This window comes from Balaenoptera acutorostrata, chromosome 1 (assembly GCF_949987535.1).
Source record: "Balaenoptera acutorostrata chromosome 1, mBalAcu1.1, whole genome shotgun sequence".
NCBI lineage: Eukaryota > Metazoa > Chordata > Mammalia > Artiodactyla > Balaenopteridae > Balaenoptera > Balaenoptera acutorostrata.
The window spans coordinates 158,692,311-158,712,751 of record NC_080064.1 but is presented as its reverse complement, the minus strand read 5'-3'; the positions used below and the strand labels follow the sequence as shown (position 1 = coordinate 158,712,751).

Genomic DNA, 20,441 nt, shown 5'->3' with positions numbered 1-20,441 from the left:
AGCACACAGATGTATGCACTGCTGTCCTCCGTCTCACAAGACTTGGGACTCAGGCTGATGTCTTCTCCCACTCTGACCCCTTGGACAATCTGCAGGAGATGTGTAGCTTGGGGAATGAGAGGCAGCATCTACCTGAATGAAGCCACTGACACTGTCCCTCTTCATGACAGCTGCTCACCCTTCTTTTGACTGAAGAGGGTGAGGCACTGAGTGGCCCACCCAGGCCCCAGCAAAGCTCATACCTCTAGAATTACAGGCTCTTGGAGTTGTATAGAACACCAGGGCCTCTCTAGGGCAGCACTCCCACATCTGCCAGCATCCCAGTGCAGAGCCAAGAGCACAATTCTCTGAGTTTTCTTGCCTGCTTAGGTTTATTTCCTCACTGTTTGCAGGAAGGGTTGGAGTCAGTGTCGTTTCCAGCTCAACATACTGGGGCCCCATGACCTTAAGTAGGCAGGCCCCCCAATCATCTCCTACCCTGTTCAATAAGACAGCCATATATGGCTATTTACATTAAACATAAAATTAAATTAAATGTCACACTAGCCGCATTTCAATTGCTGGATAGTCACATGTGGCTGGTGGCCACTGCACTGGACAGAACAGATATAGGACATGTCCATCATCGCAGAAGTTCCACTGGGCAGAGCTGGATTCTGGACAGCAATCAAGACAGGAGGCTTGTGGTTGAGAGGTTCCTGAATAGGTGAAAGGGGCAACGTGGGGAAATAGGCACTTTTCTGGGTGGTGCAGTGAGAGCTCTCCCACGCGGCCAGGTGACTAGTGGGGTCCCCATTGGCACACCCACCCCCAAAAAGCATCCCCCAAAGTCCCCTTGCCATCGGAAAAGGCCTTTTCCCGCGGAGCCTCTTCCAGGAGTCCAGGGATTGGGGGCAGGAAGCTGGGGGACAGGTGGTCTAGCCTAAGCTGACCTCTTGGGAGCAGCGGTATCTCCACACTCCAGGATGCAGTGGGGGGCGGGAAGAGGCTTCCCCCGGCCCTGCCCCAGGTTACACAGGGAGAGCGGCCCCAGCCGAGGTGGGAAGGAGGAGGCCACTTCGCTGCCACGGAAGCGGGGGGAGCGAACCGGGGGATACCGGGCCTGAGACCCGGGTTGGGGCGGGCCCACCGGGCCCACCCCGGCCCCGCCCCCTGCGTCACGGCCTCTCCGGGGGCGTCACCCCGCCAGGCTCTCCAGGTAACTGTGGCCGCGGCCGCCCGCGGTGGCAGGCAGCGCACCCCCACGGCCAGCGGGCCGGGCCGGGGCGGGGTGGGGTGGGGGCATTCCCGCGGCCCCCGCCCCGCGGCCCGTGATGTCACAATCGCGGCGGGCCCCGGCGTTCCCGGGTCGGCTTCGGGCGCCCGGCTGCGAGGCGGCGATTGAAGCGGGCTGCTGGCTCCTGAGTCATGGACTTCCCCTGGCCCCTCCTCTACCACTCCCACTCCCGCGCCGGGCCCCCCCGCGGGGGCTAGCGTCCGCGCGGCGGCTCCGAGGGGGTGGGGCTGCAGGGAATGGCTGTGCCCCCTTCGGCTCCCCTGCCGTGCTCTCCCTTTTACCTGAGGAGGCAGGCGCCTTGCCCGCAGTGCTCATGGGGCATGGAGGAGAAGGCTGCGGCCGGCGCGGGCTGCCGGGAACCGCCGGGCCCCCCGAGGGCCGCCGCCGTCCCGTGCTTCGGCATATCCGTGGACCAGGACGATATCCTCCCCGGCGCCCTGCGCCTCATCCGGGAGCTGCGGCCGCATTGGAAGCCCCAGCAAGTTCGGACTAAGGTAGCCGAGCGGGCGCGGGGCAGGGGATGGGGCCCCGCCGGGGCTGGAACGGGGATGCGTGGACGTGTGTCCGTGCATCCTTCCGGGTGTCGGTCCCAGGGGTGCGCGGCTGCTGCCCAGAAGAGGGTTGAAATGGTGGTTTGCGTATGTATTTCTTTCTCCATCTATTTTGGTCCCTAAGCAAAGCTAGGCTCCCGCCTCCCTCGGCCCTCCACACACACCCCTCCTCCTGGGGCTCTCGGGCACGCGGGAGATCCACCTGCCCACTGTCAGCACGTTGTGCGTGGGGGCCCCACCCCCTGTCGCTGTGCGCCGGTGCCCCTCGCTGCCCAGAAGCAAGTAGCCATCCGGCTCAGAAGCCTGCGGAGGCAGGAACTTTTAAGGGCACCCCCCACACTCACACACCCCGTAGTGGGAGCAAAGCCTCCGGGCTCCGAGCTGCTCCTGCTGGTCCCTGAGGAATTCCAGCTAGCCCCGAGCCCTGAGCTGCGTGGAAAGCCTCACCATCGCCCCTAGCTCTGCCTCAGCTCCCCCTACACAGGGCACCTCCTCGTTCTGCTGGGCACATTGGCAGGGACAGACGTGGGCAGAGCCTCCCCCTGAGGAGCCTCAGGCTGACTTCCCAGCAGACCTGCCTCCTCTGTAAAGAGTCTTCAGCTGTCCCATTCCCTTGGGAGCTGCCTGTGGAGGATGCTGCCCCGAGTGGGCACCTGCAGCTTGTGCTGGGGTGGTAGGGACTCCACGCTGCTGGGCCTTCTGGGTGGGGAAGAGTGAGGTTCAGGACCATGTGTGAAGGTTGACAGACCCCTTTTGGGGGAGGGGTGAGTGGGTAACATTTTCAAAATAAAAGACAACTTTGGTGTAAAACCGTCAGGGCATCAAGCAGGCCTGAGGTTAATTCCAGCACTGGCCTAACATGCTGTCTTCCGGTCCCTCCCCTCTCTGGGCCTCAGTTTCCCCACCTTTTATTACTTCGAATGTCCCCTAAGGCCCCTTCCAGCTCTCTCACACCGTGCCCTATAAATTCCATGGTTCATTCCTCCTTGTCACCCTACCCAGAGAACCTGCCCAGGATCTACTGTCTCTGTCTCTTCTGGCCCTAAGGAGCTCTGACCACCTGGCCCTGGGGTGGGTGCCAACCTCAGTACCCTCCTGTACCTCTGCCGCTGCGTGGGGCAAGAGGGACAGCAAGGAGCCCTCTGCCTGGCAGGTGGTGAGAGGCAAGTTGGGTCAGGCTGTACCCATCCTAGGTGACTCCCCGCCCTCTGCCGCATCCTGGTCCATGGAGGTTTCTTTCAGGGCCTGATGGGAGAGTGAAAAGTGTGGGGGGGAGGTAAGTGGTGTGAAAATTCCTCCACCGCCAAATCCCATCCACTAGAGGCAGACCCAGGAGAAGCATGCCTGGGCTGGGCACAAGCTGCCATTTTTTTCTTGAACTCTCTGGTCTACCTCAAGCATTGGGAGAGGGTGGAGGGTTAGGAGCAGTGCTGAGCTCTTTACTAAGTGAGAGGGCTAAAGGACGGGGGTTCTATGCGATTGTGCTCAGCATTCAAACGAGCACCCTGTGCTGGAGCTAGGTCACCACGGGGCAAGAGCAGAGTCCCTGCCCCACACGTCCCTGCGCTGCCCTCTCCCCCATGCCAGCGCTTCACTGATGGCATTACCAACAAGCTGGTGGCCTGCTACGTGGAGGAGGACATGCGGGACTGTGTGCTGGTCCGGGTGTACGGGGAGCGGACGGAGCTGCTGGTGGACCGAGAGAGTGAGGTCAGGAACTTCCAGCTGCTGCGAGCACATGGCTGCGCCCCCAAACTCTACTGCACCTTCCAGAATGGGCTGTGCTACGAGTACATGAGGGGCATGGCCCTGGGGCCAGAGCACATCCGTGAGCCCCGGCTCTTCAGGTGAGGAGGGTGCCCAGTGTATCATTCATCTCCATGATTCCACAGGCCTTGGGCTTTGAAATCGTTGGCCAGCTTCCCTGGTGGAGTGGCATCCATGAAAGAGACTCTTAAGATCTGTGAGCTCCCTGAAATTGCATGAAAAATGTGCGTGTGTTTATGTGCCTTGCTCTGCGGAGAGGAGCTATAGTTTTGTGTAGATTTTCAGTGGGGTCTGCTGAAAGGATGTGTTCTTGGGGAGGCAAGTGAGAATTTAGGTGAACATGGGACCAAAGGGGGATCTGCCTCCTGGCCCATGCCTCAGTCCTCCACCCATCCCAAGTCTGACCTGGAAACATCTCGGAGCCTTGGAAGTGAAATCCCCAGAGTGAGTGCTCAGGGTTTCCTGCTCCTCCCCTCCTGCCGAGGGCTCAGGCATTCCTGGAAAATGGGCCTTACCCGGGGTGAGTGTGGTTGTACCAACCCAGAGAGATGCCTCCCCACCCCAGTCTGAGCTCCTTCTGGGCTTCCTGACAAGGTAGGAGCCCAGGTTTGGGGAACTGCTGAGGCTTCCTTCCAGAGGCTCACAAGGACCCATGGCCCCCAGGGAGCTGCTCCTATTAAGCGCCTGGATGTGTAGGACCCAGGAACTGGACTTAACCTTTAAGCCCTGTGGATGCCACTGTTGGGGGTCTGGAAGGGGGAGAACCAAAGAAGAGCCCATATTATGCTCTCCTCTGACCATGCTGAGCAGGGATGTCAGGCAGGATCCTTCTTCCTCCCCACAATGCCACGCCCATGTGCAGGGCACTCAGACTGTAGTGAGACTTGAGGCAAACCGAAATTTACCCCTGACACCGGGAACAACAGCATGGGGGTCTGCTTGAGACCCTTGGGATCTGTCCTGTCCCACCTAAGGGGAAGGAGCCTTTCAAATCTTGAAGGGAAACAGGAAAGCCCACGCAGGGAGTAGACCAAGAAGCTTCTTAGCTGTCACCTGCTACCCAGCTGACCTCAAGCTAGTGCGCCTGGCCCTATTTGCAGTGAACCCCTAGCAGGCCCTCTAGGGACTTAGAAGAAAGAAATCTGAGAGCACTGCCTCTCGGGCTGGTTGAGCCTCAGGATATTCATGTGGAGTTGTATGTTGTAGCTGTATGTGTGTGTATCTGGGGTGGGGGTGGGACATGCAGCCCTGTGCGAGGGTCTTCTCAGGCTCCAGGTGATAGTTCAAAATGCACCCAGCTAGAGATGTGAGGTCAGAGCGGGGCCGAGGGAACTCTGTCCTGACTTCTCCCACAGTACCCCTCCCAGCTCTCCCTCAGTCTTGTGCCAAAAAGCTCAGATATTGTCAGGTCCTCACCACTCCCAGTCTCCCGCCACCTCTGGGAATCTGATGCTGTCATTCATTCTTTCATGGAAACAATTACCATTGTCAGGAAGATTGAAGATGGATTTAGGTCTGATAATAAGAACTTTACATTTGGGGGAGAGCCAGAAATTGGGATAAGTATGGGAGGTAGACCCTTCCTTGATGATTTTCCCAGGATAGACCATTATCCTTCTGGGATGAAGGTGGATCTCTGAGGGAAAGGCAGGGAGGAAGAGGGCTCAGGAGCCACCGGCCCAGGTTCCCCTGAACCTCACCTCCGGACCTCCGCCTCGCCTCCTGCCGAGGCTTTGCAACATAAAAACGCTGACTGTTGAGGTTACTTTCATTGCTATTCCAGACAACAGCCCTATTGATATTCAAGGAAACACTCTGTTTAGGCTCTTTTCCGAATCTTCCTTTGGGTAGGGGAACCCCGGGTCTCAGGGGCTGCTTCCCTGCCTTGCCCAAGCCCTGGCGGGCACCCTCCTGCCCCAAGGCCTCTCCCCTCTGAAAGCACAACCTTCATCTCTCACCCACTCGGTCGCTGCCACGCCCCCTGCGCCCTCTACCCTTTAGGAGGTGGGAGCCTTGGGGGCTTCTGGAGGAGCCCCTAGTCTGCCCTGCTATCCTGTTGGGCGATGGCTGTCCCTTCCAAGGACCCGGCCAGGGGAGGGGGTGTCCCTGGAACAGCTCAGTAACAAGGTTTCAGACAGCCAATGCCTTTGTTGTCTTTCCCAGTGATTATTATTCGAGCAACAGGCAGAGGCGAAGGAAGCTTGAATGCTGGAGGCTTGGCAGCTGAGTGGGGGGTGGGGCTCCAGAAGGGAGAGCAGGCAGAGGACTGGGGGAGCCCAGCTGGGACACAGGGCCTCAGACGCTGGGGTCCTTATCAAGGCCTTCCCTCTCTGCCCGGTCAGTCCTCCATCCACCCCCGCCCTCTCCCAGCAACCTTCCCCAGCTCTGCTTTCTCCTCTCCCCACCGCCCCCTCCTTCTCTCCCGGGACCTTGGATAATGTCCACAGGAGAACTTGAAAATAGAACGCTGGTTTGTTTTGCGTCCTTGGCACCCAGCCGCCAGCATCAACTCCCTGCCGCAGAGGAAGGGGCTGCCCTGGGCCAGCCTGCTTCCCTCCCCACCTTGGCCAGGCTGATAAGAGACAAGCATTTCTTCCCTGCGTGGCATTACCACCCCCTGATTCCTTGGTGCCCTGCATTTACCTCCCCATGAGGGTGTGGGTCTGAGTCCAAGGGGGCGGGGCCGGGGTGGGGGGTGGGAGGGGTTCCGCCCCCCTCCCCAGGTGACCCCTCTGTCCTCAGGGGTTGCTGTAGTCACTCAACCTTGGGGTGGGGCAGGGTCATTGACCTGTGGCCAACGGCCCACTGCTGTGCCCTTTCGCTCCCTGAAGCCCCGCTGGCTCTGGTTCTGGAAGGGGAGCTGCTGAGCTGAAGGCCTTATCTCATTTTCACATCTTCTGCTGAGACCTTCCTTCTGCAGGACCAAGAGCTCCTAACAGATTTGTAATAGTCCTACACTTGGCCCCAATGGACATTGTAGGGCCATTTCTTTATGCTCAGGGGTGGCTGAGCTGGGGAGGGCCTGCCCCACACTCATACTCTACTCTTCCTGTTTTCTGCTGTAGGCTAATTGCCTTAGAAATGGCAAAGATTCACACCATCCACGCCAATGGCAGCCTGCCCAAGCCCATCCTCTGGCACAAGATGCACAATTACTTCACCCTTGTGAAGAACGAGATCAACCCCAGGTACAAAGATCTGAGAGGGTTCAAGGCTACCACTGTCTCTGCTGCCTTAATATGACCTCCCTTCCCCAGCCCGCCCCGACAGAAGGTTTAGTGGCTTCAGTCCTGATTCCTGAGCCTCTGTCTCCAAGCAGAGTTGGGCTGATTGATGAAATCTCAGGAACTTGTTTCCGCAGTTTTATACCTATGTGCTTATTTCTTCTTCAGTTTTCTGGTTGTGGCGGGGACTAGGGTCATCATCTCCCCATTTCACTTGAAGGATACTGAGCTCAGAGACTAAGCTTTGCCCAGTATCACAGGGCTAGTCAGAGGCAGGGCTTCTGTTTCCACACAGGGCCCTTTCTACCTGAGCTGGCTTCTGAGCAATGAGAAGGGAGGGACCGGCCTTCTTGAGAATGGGGTGGGGTTGAGTTCAGAGTCAGTCAGAAGAACTCAGCTCATCAGCTGACAAGCCCTTGGACTTCAAGATTCCTGCTACTTGCCTGGGCACCTCTTGTCCCCACATGGCTCTGGGGCCCCGGTTCCTCACCTTGTTCAAGCTGACAGCTCGCTGCTTCCTCACTGCTCTTCCCAGGGAGGGGTGCACTCTACCCATCCTGACATTGCCTCTCCCCAGGTAAGACGCAGTTCCCTGGACCTATCCTTATGCTCTCGCCGGCAGCCTGAGAGTCCTTCTAGCCTTCAGATGCCTGACTCCCCAGCACACCCTTGAGCGCTGAGAAAAGGATGGTGGCATGGAGAAAAGATTGAGGTCATCATCCCTGCCTCCCCCAGAAAAGGCCATAGTGGGTCTCCGATTCCTCCATGTTCCCCACTGGGGCTGAACATCACTCTTCTCCAAATGTTTGTGGGAGCAGGGCACAGAAGAGGTTTGGAGGAAGGGTATCTCTTTCTCCCTCTAAGATGGTAATAATTAACCATCCCGATCGTGTGTCTCTGTCACATGCACGCACACATGACTTTATCTAGATCCTCCCTCTCAGAGATTATTAAGCACCGCTTTGAGACTACTTGTCTAGGACGGCCTTTGTTCAGACCTTCTGTGTCAAATGGCTCTGGGACAAGGACTGCTTCCCCCCTTAGGACTAGAACAGCACATGGAGAGCAAGACCCTCTGATCATCCAGCCCACCACTTTCGTTTGACAGATGGAAAACCTGAGGCCCAGAGGAAGGATGGGACTTGCCCAAGGTTATACTGATCAGTGGCAATTCAAGGACTAGAGTCCAGGCTTGATGCTCGGGCATGACCCTTGTTACTGCAGCTTCTTTTGACTGTACTGTCACTGTGTAACCTTGGGGTGTGACCTTGTTGGGAGGGGAGTGTGCCTTGAGGAAGAGCTGGCCAACTTCCTTTTCTCTTGTCTCACCTTTGACCTTAGGCAAATCAATTTGCTTAAATTGAGCCTCTTGAGGGGATGGTGTCTGCCTTAAACTGTCTAACCTGCCGCAAGCAGGGCAGCGATGAGCAATCACTCGGATGGGGTGAAGCACTTGAGCTCCAGTCATTGCCTAATAACCCTGATTTAGTCAGTCCTTCATTTCACAAACACTGATTGATTGGGATTTAAAACAGCAAAAAACTTGAAGGTGACATGGGCCCTGCCCTCAAGGAGCTTAGAAACCGTCCATGTAAATAGGACCTAGCTATGCATACGCAGGGGTGGGAGCACCAGGGAAAGTCTTCTCGGCAGAGGTAGTATGGCAGAGATGAGAAGGGAGGCCTCCGGCTGGAGGAGACAGCATGAGCACAGCTTGCTTGTGGATGCTGAGTAGATGAGGGCCTGGCTCGAGCAGATCTTCAGGAGGGATTGGGGATGGGTCGTGGGAGATGGGGCTGCAGAGGTGAGTTGGAGCTAGACTGGGAGGGGCCTTCAGTGCCAGGTTAAGGAGCCCAGATTAATTTATCAGGCAGTGGAGAGTCATTGTAAAGGTGTTGGAGCCAGGGGTTCATTGTAAAGGACAGATTTGGGTGGGAGTTGGGGGCTTTGAGGCAGGGAGGCCAGCTGGGGGAGTCTTGTGATTCAGTGGGCAACATCTAGGACTAGGGTTCCCAGATTGGAGCATGAGATTCCCCTGTGTGCTTGCTAAGTACAGATTCCGAGCCTAACCCTGGAGATTGATTGGGAAGTCTTGCATTAGACCCTAGGAATCTGCATTTTGACAGGCTCCCCAGGTGATTCTGAGGCAGGTGATCAAGGAACCATGCTCTGAGGAACATTGCCCTAGGGAAGCTTCATGGAGGGATGGAGAATAGGGGGATGAGTCAGATCTTGTGGAAACAGATTTGATAGTCTTGGTGTTGGGTGGGACATGGAGGAGCCCAGCATGGCTGGGGAAGGTGGGGTTGATAACTGCTTAAGGGGCATCAAGAGGAGCTTTGGATGGGTTGATTGGTATGAGGGCAAAGGTGATGAGTCAGTAAGTTTGAACACTTAGAAAGTCCTTTCCCTGTGGGGAGAAGGTACTTCCTCCCCCTCCCCCGCCCAGATCCTGAATGCCGAGTGGACACTTGCCAGGCAGCAGTCCCTTCAGGGGAACCCCCAGGCTTCCCTGAGGAGGGCCCCCAGCCCCTTCACCTGGGATGTGGAAGTTTCTGTGATGCAGTGGTGGTTACTATTCTGCCATCCCCACAGCCTTGAGAGAGTCGAGTGATGTCAGGGCTGAAGGTAGCAAAGCTGGTGACGTTTCAAGCGCTCAGGGGAGGGAAGCAGGGCTGCCCAGGGAGGTAGAAGGCCTGGACTGTTCCCACAGTAACCAGCTGTGTGGCCTTGGGGTGGGTAGGGTAGGGGTCAGACAGAGGTCAGGGCCTGGGCAGCAGGCATCTTGGATGTCAAAGACATGTTTTTCAGGCTAAGACCTGGGCAAACCAAAGGAAGCCTCCTAATTCTTATCTTTGGATGGTCTCAGTCCAAGGGGGAAAAAAAGAATCTTAAAGGAAAAGGTAGCTTCTTAAGAAAAGCCCAGATTAAAATGTATCTTATGCAGACCTGTCAACACAGATAAATTCCAACGAGGGTGAGGGGAGGCCTCCCCCATCCCACCCCTAATAGACCCCTAGACTCAGAGTGGCCTGTGCAGAGCCCCTGAGGGGCACTGAGGCCCCCTCAGTTCAGAGGCTCAGCTTGATTTTGGATTCTTGGATAGGCTGAGGACTGCTTTCCTTAGGTGAGGGAGTAGAGTATCCAGCTGTGTAAGACACACCTGGAGGCAGGAGGAAGTCTCTGCCCTCCCCTGAGCCTCCGATTCCCCATGGGGTTAGACTGGAGACCTAAGATCCTCTTTAGCTTTGACCTTCTCAGAGCCTGGAGGGAGCCCGCTGCTCATCCTTTTCCAGGGGAACATGGTGATGCCTTAGTCGCTGACTACTCTTCCCTGTGTTCTGGCTTCTGGGCTGGGTGAGGGGCAATGGGGCGTCCTGGGGGAGGGTCAGAGAGGACATGTCTCATTCACATCCTCCCGGGTGTACCCTCACTGCCCTGAACAAGAAAGCAAACAGGAGTCATGTGAATGGAGATAAAAGCCCGGAACCACCAATGGGTGGAGGGGAGGAGGGAGGCTAGGGTTTTAAGGGCTCTGCTAACTATTTGGTTTTTCAGTACACACAGAACTGTGTGCTTCCTGGGAGCAAAGTTCAGAGCGTTGGAGCACAGTGCACCCTCACCAACTTCCCCATGACCTCTGAGAACATCACTGACTGACCTGTTCATTCATTCCTCAACATGTACTTTTAGCAGAAATGCCTGCCGTGGGCCACAGGATGGGGTGGGCCGAGGGACAGGTGGCCTTCATGCATCTTTGTTCCTACACAAGCAGGGGGCCGGGGCAGGGAAACACACCCATAGTTCAAGGGGGAAGAGGTGAGTTATTGCCTTGGAGGAGTGGGCCCAAGAAGCAATTTGTTCTGCTTTCTTCTGTAGACCTGAGTGGTCTCGCTGTGCGATGGGAAGCTAGTCTAGATGATCTCTAGTCCTTTCCAACCATGACGCCAGCCACCAGAGCAGGAGGGAGACACACAGGAACATCCCTCTGTCTCCTCAAGAGGGCGCCAGTGCTGCCGCCACTGCCAGGGCACTGTCACTCTTCCACTGGAGGAGCTCTGGGGTCTTGTTTTAGAGAGCTTCACCTCCCCCTAGGAATTGTTCCGCACATCCCAAGAGCAGGTCTGTTTGCGTCCCTCCCCTGCTGCCCTTGTTCTTTCTGGAATAATTGAGTTTGGACATTCATTCTCCCTCCCCTGACACCTCCTTGTGCCTCCATCCTTATTTCCCTCTCCCTTTCACGAAGTATCAGGACATTGTTCGGTCAGGGACTTTTATGCTTTGCAAAATGCTTTTATGCCCATGTTTTAATCAGCTTCTTAGAATAACCACAGGAAGTCAGAAGGATAGGAAAGGCCATTTTACAAGTGACAAAAGTGAGGGTCTGAAAGGTCAGCCATTTGTCCAAGGTCCCTCTGCAATAAGAGGTAGTGATGGGGCCAGAGCCCAGGGCTTTTGAGGGCAAGCATGTGCCTGTCTGCCGTCAGCCCTCCCTCCACCGGCCACCTTTCTTGCTACTGCCCAGCCTTTCTGCAGATGTCCCTGAGGTCGAGGTGTTGGAGCGGGAGCTGGCCTGGCTGAAGGAGCACCTGCCCCAGTTGGACTCCCCCGTGGTGTTTTGCCACAATGACCTGCTCTGTAAGAACATCATCTACGACAGCACCAAAGGTACGGCTTCCCCAGCCCTGGCCAGGCAGCAGCAGGGCTCAGGCTGCTGGATCAGCTGGCGTTGGGGTTCTCCTCCTCAGGCTGGTACTTGGACAAGCAAAGTGAGACCTTCTGGTGTAGGTCTCAAGTTAATTTGTAGGAGAGAAATGAAAAAGAAACAAATTCCTACTTAGAAAAATCTTTGCCAAGAAAGAACTCAAAATCATGGTTTGTGGAGCCATTCCCCTGACAACGAGGAGTCTTGGCTGCTCTGAGCCTTCCCTGTGTTCCTGATGATAGCTTCACCCCCATGGAGTACTTGGCTTCATTTTCTGGTCCTCAGCCATGCTGAGGACAGATGTCTTTAGTTGGGGAGAGTCTGAGGACCCAGCTGTGTGAGAGGGACAGCTGGAGCTGGGGAAAGGGCAGACAGACAGGTGGAAAGATGGAAGGAAGCAACTTAAGAAGAAAGTTGCCACTGAGAAGTTGGGTTAGGCTGGGTTGCTGCAGAGGCCAGTGAGAGTCAGTGGGTGCATTCCTGAGGTCTGTGAAAGCTTGACCAAGCCCTATATCCAGATCTGGGGCCAACCCTCACTGCCTTTCCTCACCTCACAGGTCATGTACGGTTCATTGACTATGAATATGCCGGCTATAACTACCAAGCTTTTGACATTGGCAACCATTTCAATGAGTTTGCAGGTGAGAAGGGCATTACTCTTTGGCCTATATCCTCCTTGTGATGGAGGGCCAGGTCCAGGGGAAGGGTTAGAGGGGGTTCTGTGCATGGGGAATGGAGGGTGGACACCCCTGTCCTCAAGATATCACAGCTTGAGGGAGGGGCCAGGCACAGCCTGCCTTGAGAAAGCTCCAGGTCTCATGGGGCGGGTGGGGTGGGCCGGGGCAGACGCACGTACACAGAGCAAGCCCCTCCTAGCCCATATGGCACTTTGGTACAAATTAGGAAAATGTGCCCTCTGTAGGATCCCTGAGGACATTCGGCTTGGCATGTGAATTCTAAAGAGACCCCTTCCTTCCGCTGGGCAGACATAGCCCACGCCAGCTGGCCCAGCTCAGCTTGATGTCGGCCTCCACTCACCCCCTGTCCAAGCTCCTTTATGCCCAGTCAACCCGTGCAGTCGTAAATAGGGGCCCTGCAGGCAGATAAGGGGCCGAACAAGCTGCAAGTAGCTATTTGCCTGGTGGCCTGATGAGATTAATCATGGTGGAACTAGTTAAAAGTGTGTACTTTGCAACTTGACTCCCCTACTTCACATCCTGGCTTTATTGCTTACTAGCTGCATGACGCTTGGGGCAGGTTACTTACCTTCTCTGTGCCTCTGTAAAATGGAGATGATAATAGTGCCTACTTCATAGTATTGATATGCGATACACACACCAGTGTGGCACATACTAAGCTCCACGTTGGTATTTACTGCTGACGTCAGGCAGGGGAGCTTTTCTGCCTCCGAGGGAGGCTGGAGCAGCCATGGAAGAGGTTGGATTTGGGGTGTGTCCTGGCGTAGGCCGTCCTTCCATAAAGGTAGGTGTGTACAATAGAATCATTTGTGTAAAGGAAGCAGGGCAGGTTTTTCCAGCTCGAGGGCTTAATTGTTAAACAATTCGATGGGGCTAAAGGGGCAACTGGTGGATGGAGGTGGACACTGGGGCTGGAGGGACATCCCCAGGCTAGCAGTGTGGGGTGCTCGGCGTGATGTGGCCAGTCCCTGTGGCTTAGGATAGGTGAGGCACGCCCAGGCCAACTGTAGAGCCGGCACCTGGGCCAGCCTGAGGCACTCCCCAGGCCAATACAGGCCAACCCTCTCCCTTCTGGAACCCCAGGGCTGTCAAGCACTGCTTGTACCTGAAGGTATGACTCCCCAGGGTGGCCACCAGCTGCATCTAGGAACCCAAGGGACAGATGGGGCCTCAGCTGGGCAGAGCAGCTGAGCTGTGGGGTGTGGCCTGGAGCAGAGGCTGGCACCCGCAGGGCACTGGGCCTGTGACTGCTCAGCTGCCAGACCCACTGGCCTTTCCAAAAGGGATAATTTTTAAGCATTTTAAGTCCTTCTCACCCAGTCCAGCTGGAATTTCTCCAAGGGGGCAGATTGCATCCTGCTTCCAAGTTGAGAATGAAGGAGGAGGAACCTGGGAGCTAAGAACCAGCCTCTAACTGGCTGTGTGACCTTGAACAGCTTTCTTCTATCTGGGCCTTAGTGTCTACATCTGTGCCAGGACCTTGTTCTCCAGCCATACTCTTGGGGGCCCAGAAGACTGAGTGTGTTTCTCCAGGGACATAAGGGAAGCTTGGGAAAGATAGGAAGAAAAGAAGAGGGAGGAAGAGACCAGACAAGGTGGCCCAGTCCTGGTCCTGTCGTTAATAAACTGTTTCTTTCTGTACCAGCTCTGAATCTAGGCTCTCTGCCATCATGCCCAAGATGTGCTGGTGCGTACGGGGCTGGCAGTTTGAGGACTCAAGGAAGGGTGGGACTAGAAGGAGTCAAGGCCATTTATCTTAGGGGTTCCAAGCCTGGCTGTGTTTCCGAATCATCTGGAGAGTTGGACATGGGTGGGTGCCTGGCAATCTGTATTTTTGCCAAGCACTCCAGGCGATGTTTTTAGGTTAACCACCTCAACACTGCTTCAGGAAGCAGTATCTGAGGTGCACTACGTCCAGCCCTTGCTTTACAAATGAGATTTTGGCCAGTGAAAGGAAAGGGCTTGCCCGAAGTTAACTGGAGGTTAGCATCAGATCTAAGACAACTAGGCTCCTGATTCAGGGCTTTGACCCAGCGCCTCCAATGTGCCGTGGTTTTGTGTAGGGCTCAGGGATACAGTGGTGCTGTCTTAGGGGGTCCCCATCACTTCCAGGACTGTGCCTTGCCCCTCAACAAGTCTGCCTCTCTCTGTGCTTTCCTCCAGCTCAGCCCACTGAAAGCAGTGCCCCCAGCTGGGATGGGGGTCGACCCTCCACACATTAGAGTTTGGTGGTCAGAGAAGCTGCATTCTTTGCACAGCCCCACAGGACACAGGAGATGGAAGTTTTGAGGGGATCAGGGAACACCTACTGAGCTGGAGGAGACCCCCAGGTAGGCCCATCTCCCTGCAACTTCTGTGCGGCTGCCTCCCCATCAGGTGTGAATGAGGTTGATTACTGCCGGTACCCAGCGCGGGAGACCCAGCTGCAGTGGCTGCGCTACTACCTGCAGGCACAGAAGGGGATGGCTGTGACCCCCAGGGAGGTGGAGAGGCTCTATGTGCAAGTCAACAAGTTTGCCCTGGTGAGTGCTTGTGACTGGAAGGGGTGGGGGAAGGAGAGCTGGGGGGAGGGACTCAGGGTCCACCCCCAGCTCCTGCCTTCTCACAGCCTTGTGGTGGAGGAGGAAGCAGAGCCCAGGGTCAGGGGTGAGGTCCTGGGGGAGTCCCATCATATGCTCCTGAACCCCAACCTAGAGGGGGGGTCTGGGAAGAGCCATCTTGGGCATCCTCTTAATACTGACACCATATTCCCTGCTTTCCTCCCATTCCATCAAGTCCAGGTTCTCTCCTTCCTAGAGAACTACTTCCAAGAAAGATCCCAGCTTCCTATTTTAGCAAGTCTCTCATTTGGACAAGTTCTTTCTAGTGTCTAACCTTAGCCTGTCATGCTACAGTTAAATACATCCCTTAAGTTTTGTGTTTGTTTTTTTTTTGTCTTTGGAGAAGATAGAGAATGTCAGTTCTAATCCTCCTTGTTAACTATCTCCACTGACTCACTCAGAACTCTATGTAAGCCTTTCCCATCAGGCTCTTTCTTCTCAAATTACTGTACTGTCAGTTCTTGATTTTGAGTGCTGATTATCCAAGGTACATGGTTCATGCCAGGTCTCCACTGGTATGCACCAAGGGGATTGCTAACTAGTCTTACTAATGTCAGCCATGCATAAGCAAGAAGACAAGTCAGCTGCCCTGAATTTCACAATACATCAGAGAACTTAAATAAAATCTTTAATTACCTGTAATTTTAAATTGCCTATTCTATTTTCCTCATTGGTGTAAAACTGATTCTTATCAGGTTCTTCCTTTTTTTAAAAATACTTATTGAAGTATAGTTGATTTACAATGTTATGTTAATTTCTGCTGTACAACCAAGTGATTCTTTTTCAGGTTCTTCCTCTTAACTGTTCCACCTATGCCTTCCTCTTGCTAAATTTTTAGTAACCATTCCCACTTGCTAATTGATCTCTGCTCCTTTTAAGTTGCGAAAAGAGAATAAAATGGGGGGAGGTACTATAGAGCCAACCCCAGAGTGAGCAGGACTTGGGGTGGGGCAGGAGAGCCACAGGGGTGGGGGCCCTGGCCTGGGGTCGCTGGAGCAGCAGGAACCACGGCGCTCTAGCTTCTTGAGCCTAGGGTGGCCTGGGCCCTGGGGGGGTCTGGCTCTGGGGAGGCAGTTGAACCCTTGGTCAGCAGCCCGGCTCATGTCTACACTCACTGTCTAACCTCACCCACCTTGTGATAGAAGAGAGGGTAAGGGGTGAAAGAAGTCACTTTAGAGGTCTTCCAGCGACTGGACCTCTGATGCCCATGTGGCCAGGGCACTGCAGATGGGGTGCCACCCCCTCCACTGGCAACCAGGCCTGAGCTCTGCCTTAGGGATTTCTCTTGTCCTGGATACCTTGGGCTTGAAGATTCTCCTGGGTAGGGGAGCGGCCAGGGCTGGAGTTCAGGTCCGGCTTAGGCTGGGGAACAAGCTGAAAGTCTGCTTAAGCCTGAGGGCGGTAGAACCTACTTTGCTTGCCTTTTTCTAGGAGTGGAGTCCGCAAATACCATCCAGTGACTTGACCTCTGGAATATCTCCCACCTGTGCTGGGGAGACCCCACTGTGTCTCTGCCAGTGTCTTAGTTCTGCGTCTTCCACAGTGACTGTGTCCCTCCAGCTATGGGGTCCATGACAGGTTTGGGGGGCTCACTACACTGATCTTCTCTGATGTGTTTTCAGGCGTCTCACTTCTTCTGGGCACTCTGGGCCCTCATCCAGAGCCAGTTCTCCACCATCGACTTTAATTTCCTCAGGTGAGTGCAGGGAGCAAGTTGAAAGTCAGTGGGCTGGTGGGGGCGGGCGTGGAGGAACGGAAGAGCCTTGAGCCCAGTACGTGGGGGTAAAGGACACCCCAAACAGAATGTCCAGGTCCATTGCCCTGCTCTGCTCACCATCCCCATTCCAGCCAGCCCATGCGAGGCGGGTCACTGCTCCAGGGATGCCTGGGGAAGCGCGTGTGCCCAGAATCCCTCTCTGGAAGTGGTCAGAAGCCCTTGCACCCTGCCTCCTGATTCCTCTTTCCCTATTATAGCCTGCTGTCTGCTTCACTGCCCGGCTCTTCTGCCAGTGCTCTTCCCCACAGAGCCCGGTGCTGAAGGGAACTGCTGGAAATTAGTCTGAAAGATCATGAGTCCAAACTTCATTTTATAGCAGAGGGGCCAGAGTTCCAGAGGGGGGGATGACTGGCTGAGGTCCCTTGGTGGTTTAGCTGACTATGCTGCCTCCCTGCATGGGGTATCAGACCCAACTGCTCCTTTAGTGGCCCCTAGTGATATACTAGGGGCTGTACCGAGACTGTACTTGAGTATTGACCACTTAGGCGGCCCTGTCGTGCGAGATACACATGTCCCTAAAACCAGGAATCATTTTGTCTTCCATTCTGGTCCAGTCTCTTTGTCTTTGTCCTGCCCACCCACCCTCAGCTGAAAAGGATGCTGGCTTTAAAGTGTTCACAAAAATTAGAGAAATGCAAGTCAAACCCACAATCACATCTACCTCACCCCCATTAGGATGGCTACTTTTGAATAAACAGAAGATAACAAGTGTTGGTGAGGAGGTGGAGAAATGGCAACCCTTGCGCACTGCTGTTGGGAATGTGAAATGGTGTAACTTCTGTGGGAAACAATACGGTGCTTCCTCAAAGAGTTAACATAGAATTACTGTACGATCCAGCAATCTCACTGCTGGGTATATACCCAAAAGAATTGAAAGCAGGGTCTCAAGCAGATATTTGCACAACCATGTTCATAGTAGCATTATTCACAGTAGCCAAGAGGTGGAAGCAACCCAAGTGTTCATTGATGGGTGAATGGATAAACAAAATGTGGTCTATCCACACAAGGGAATGTTATTCCTTTAAAAAGGAAGGAAATTATGTCACATGCTACAACACGGATGCACCTTAAGGACATTGTACTAAGTGAAATAAGCCAGTCACAAAAAGACAAATACTATATGATCCCACTTAGATGAGGTAACTAAAGTAGTCAAATCCATAGAAACAGAAAGTAGAATAATGGGTGCTGGGGGCTGGGCAGTTGCTGTGTGGGGGAGATAAGAGTCCAGTTTTACAGAATGAAAAAGTCCTGGAGATCTGTTGCTCAACAAGGTGAACCTACTGACCACACTGAGCTGTAAAGACTCAACAAACAAACCAATATGTTTGGGGAGGGGTTGCTCCAGTCTCCTGGGGGCTCCTGCCCCCAGCAGGGCTCACCTGGCTACCCTTCTCACCCCCAGTTCCCTTTCCTGTCTTCTGGCAGGTATGCAGTGATCCGATTCAACCAGTATTTCAAGGTGAAGCCTCAAGTGTCAGCCTTGGAGATGCCAAAGTGACCAGCGTTCCCATCCCTCCCCTCCCATCTGCCTGGCCAGACCTGTTCTCCAGGGCTCCATTCTGCTCTGGGGTCTTCACCTTTGGACAAGGTGGGCGAGGGGACAGGTGGGTGTCCCAGGAGAAGGCTCTGCCCCTGTCGCCAGCCCCCAGTGATGCTTCTGGTGACCATTCTTGTTTGGAGGGGCTGATAGGCCCCAGCTCTGGGGGTCCTCTTCACCTTGCCAGACTGGGTGGTGGGGAGTGCCTGCAGCCAGCCAGGGCTCAGACCACAACCACCCTGGAAAGGCCAGCATTCCCAGCCCCGCGCCATCCTGGCATCTGGGCTGCCTTAGATGTGTCTTTGACCTTCCTGGCTTGGGGAAGGGGGAAGGTGGGAGGGCTCCTTTCTACCTCCAGGGCCCTGAGCCTCCAGCCTGTCTACCCCTGCATGCCCCATGTGGGAGGTGCTGAGCCCAAACCAGCATCCTGCCAACTCTGACAGATGGATGTACATATCTTGGGGGGGTGGGGTCTAGAATTGGGTTTGATGGCTCCCCCAGCAGCCACCTCATCTGAGATTACTCCCTTTCTCCAAACCATATCCAATCAAATAACCCCTTCCCAAACCTCAGCCTGAGGACATGTGCTCTCCTCCAGTGCCCTTTCTGCTCCAGACTTGTGTTCTGTACCTCTGCCGCCTGCTGGGAGGGAAGGCAAGGGAATGGGCCACCAAAGCCTGGCTCTGCTTCCTGCTATGGCTTGGCCAGAGGGGATGGAGCCAAGAGTGGGGTGGCTGGACAACAGCCAGCAGCCTCCTGCCTTGTTCCCTCCCTTGCCCTCCAGGCCCTCACTTCCAAGGAACAGTCTCTCCATGTCCACCTTCTGTCCTGAAGTTGACCCGCGGTCTCCCCACTGGGGAATGACTAGTGGGAGTCAAAGGGCAGGGGCCAGGGACCGCCGGGGCTTGCCCAGCCTGCAGGAGCCTGGGTGGGATCGGTTGTGAAGGTGCTGAAGGAGCTGTTGCCCCGACTCCCAATGGCCTCCACCTCCTTTCTGCCCTCACAGCCTCAGGCCTTTCTGGCTCTGGCCTATAAAATTATTCATTTGTAAATTATCATGGTTTTCTGCATTAAAACGGCCATTTATGGACCACTCTGTGTCTGAGTGCCACTGGTAGGGTTTGACTCGGATGGTGTGACTAGTTCTCCTGCGGTGGGGGGGTGGCAGGGTGCTCCAGTCCCTCCTCTCTGGGGTCCCTTTGGGCTGCACACTTTGCACCACGCCCTCCATTTACCTGGCTCACAAGGCCTGGGGTCCTGATTTGGGGTAGACCTGGGCAGAGCTGGTGGTTTCACAGCTCCTCTGCTTTTGACCATCTTGCTAGAATAAGTTGACCCTGAGAGGGCACAGCTTCGAGGGAACTAGACTGTGGATTCCAAGAACTTGGCCTATCCAGGTGATGGACCAGTAAGACCCCAAATGGAAGTGCTCAGGACTTCTTCCTTGGTCCTCACTGGCCCCAAGCTGTTAAGGGAGTTGAGCGGGAGGTTGCTGTGCCTGAGAGCAGGCAAGGGTGATTTCCGGACCCAATATGTCACTTTCTCAGAAAGCCAGAGGGAGGGAGAACGGAAGCTCGAAGGTGAGTGGGGCACCCTCCCAGCTTCCCAGGCTGCACTCCCAGGGCCCCCAGAAGGTGCCTGGCACCCTTAGTGGTAGCAACCACAACAGCAGCAGCTGCCTTCCAGGTGGACTCTGCCTGTTTGCCTTTTGCCTGCAAAAGTACCAGGGTGCCATGGCAACCACTGGAGCTGAGCTGGCACTGGCAGTTGGGGCCTTGTTCAAGGTCATGGTGATCCAGGGTGGCCAGACCCCTGACGGGTAGCAGTATCACATCTAGGAAGGGTGCTAGTGGAGGACACGGGTGAAAGGTCTGCCCCGGCATAGGGAGGGTGCCAGGGCTGGGCAGGTAGGGCCTCTGAAGGTCATCTGTGGGGTCAGGTGGTCATGGGCACCACCTTCCTGAGGTCTGTATGGCAGTGCCCACCCTCCTTGTTCCTCTCAGATCCACCTCTGGAGCTGAGGGCAGAAATAACCACTGTGAAGGCAACTTCGTTTCCAGCCTCCTGGGGCCTTGATGTCACAGCACTGAGATGGTGGTACAGCGGTGAGCAGGGAATGGCTGGGACAGGGCCCCCCAGGTATCATCTTGTGCCCCTACGGCCCAGCCACCACCAGCACCAAAGGAATTGACCTGCAGGCACCATCCCACTACCGCCTTTGAGAAAGTATCCTCATTCCTCCAATTCTCCAGGGGAGTGGGCAGGTGGGGGCAGGGGAGTTTAGGCACACCCCTCCCACACAA

General features: G+C 55.2%; 1 protein-coding gene across 2 annotated transcripts; it reads left to right on the top strand.

The window, feature by feature from the left end:
* The first annotated feature begins 1,361 nt into the window (after positions 1-1,361).
* Positions 1,362-19,229, top strand: ETNK2 (ethanolamine kinase 2). 2 transcript variants are annotated; one of them, XM_007166144.2, is made up of 8 exons: positions 1,362-1,770; positions 3,415-3,674; positions 6,660-6,782; positions 11,344-11,486; positions 12,081-12,164; positions 14,598-14,743; positions 16,444-16,517; positions 18,027-19,229. In XM_007166144.2, exons 1-8 carry the CDS (start codon positions 1,513-1,515, stop codon positions 18,097-18,099), a joined length of 1,161 nt encoding a protein of 386 aa, XP_007166206.1. In that variant the 5' UTR covers positions 1,362-1,512; the 3' UTR covers positions 18,100-19,229. The 2 variants fall into 2 exon arrangements, with proteins under 2 accessions (XP_007166206.1, XP_007166208.1); XM_007166146.2 differs by lacking the exon at positions 6,660-6,782.
* Positions 19,230-20,441: the final 1,212 nt, after the last annotated feature.